At 29.2% G+C, this 924-nt stretch overlaps 1 protein-coding gene across 1 annotated transcript in view; it reads right to left on the bottom strand.

The window, feature by feature from the left end:
- Positions 1-512: 512 nt before the first annotated feature.
- Positions 513-924, bottom strand: part of LOC102592596 (cytochrome P450 CYP736A12-like) — a 2,768-nt gene continuing 2,356 nt past the window's right edge. The window contains exon 2 of the mRNA XM_015311985.1: positions 513-819. Within this exon, the coding sequence (XP_015167471.1) occupies positions 513-819 (307 nt within the window). The remainder of the gene's footprint in view (positions 820-924) is intronic.

Below are 924 nucleotides of genomic sequence, written 5' to 3'. Positions count from 1 at the left end.
CCTAATATTTGGTATATAAATATAATGTTGGGTCCGTGTTGACACGGGTCATTTTTACTAGTAATACTTAAAATCAATAGTATCAAAAGTATTTAAACATTATTTCAAAGAAATAAATCTTAAATTTTTAAAACGTATTTATTTTTTTTTAAAAAAAAGAAGATGAAAAATAATTAATCATTAAATGTGAAAATATAATAATTAAATTAAGAAAAATAGTTATTTCTAAAAATAAACTGTAATTTAGTAGTTAATCTCATGAATTGCGCTAAGGCTATTAACTATCAAGTATCTTTAATTTCGCAGGGATATCCCAAAATAAAGGCATATAATATAATAATATGGATTAGAAGCAAAAGTTTGCAATATATCATTTATCAGAAGTAATAACAAAAACAATAACATATTTATTGCATACAAAGAAGTAATCAATCAAAATCACTAAACAAACTTTATTATACAAGATCATATAAATTATTATAACTAGATGTATAAAAATCAATTTCCCAAAATCAGCTGTGTTGTAGCCTATAAGTTGGAACAGCCATTAAATGATTTGCCCTGCCTGTAACTATACCAAATTGCTCAGTCATATCCAAATCCTTAGGCTGCATCTCATTTGGGAGTTCCCAATCAAAGCAATGAACCAATTGTGCTACAACAAGACGAACAATAATTAATGCCAATTGCATCCCGGGGCAACTTCTTCTGCCAGAACCAAATGGTAAAAGTTGATAATCACGTCCACGAACATCTACGTTACTTTCAAGAAATCTCTCTGGCAAAAACTTATCAGCGTCGGTCCAAAAATTAGGATCCCTATGAATAGTGTATGCATTGACAATAACTTGTGATCCTTTTTTGATATAGAAATCATCTACCATACAATCTTCCATGGCTTCATGAAGTAGTAATGGGGCAGCA

The sequence above is a fragment of the Solanum tuberosum genome, unplaced genomic scaffold (genome assembly GCF_000226075.1).
Source record: "Solanum tuberosum cultivar DM 1-3 516 R44 unplaced genomic scaffold, SolTub_3.0 scf00181, whole genome shotgun sequence".
In the NCBI taxonomy this organism is placed as follows: Eukaryota; Viridiplantae; Streptophyta; class Magnoliopsida; order Solanales; family Solanaceae; genus Solanum; species Solanum tuberosum.
The sequence above is the reverse complement of the archived record's forward strand: the minus strand, read 5'-3'. Positions and strand labels throughout refer to the sequence as shown.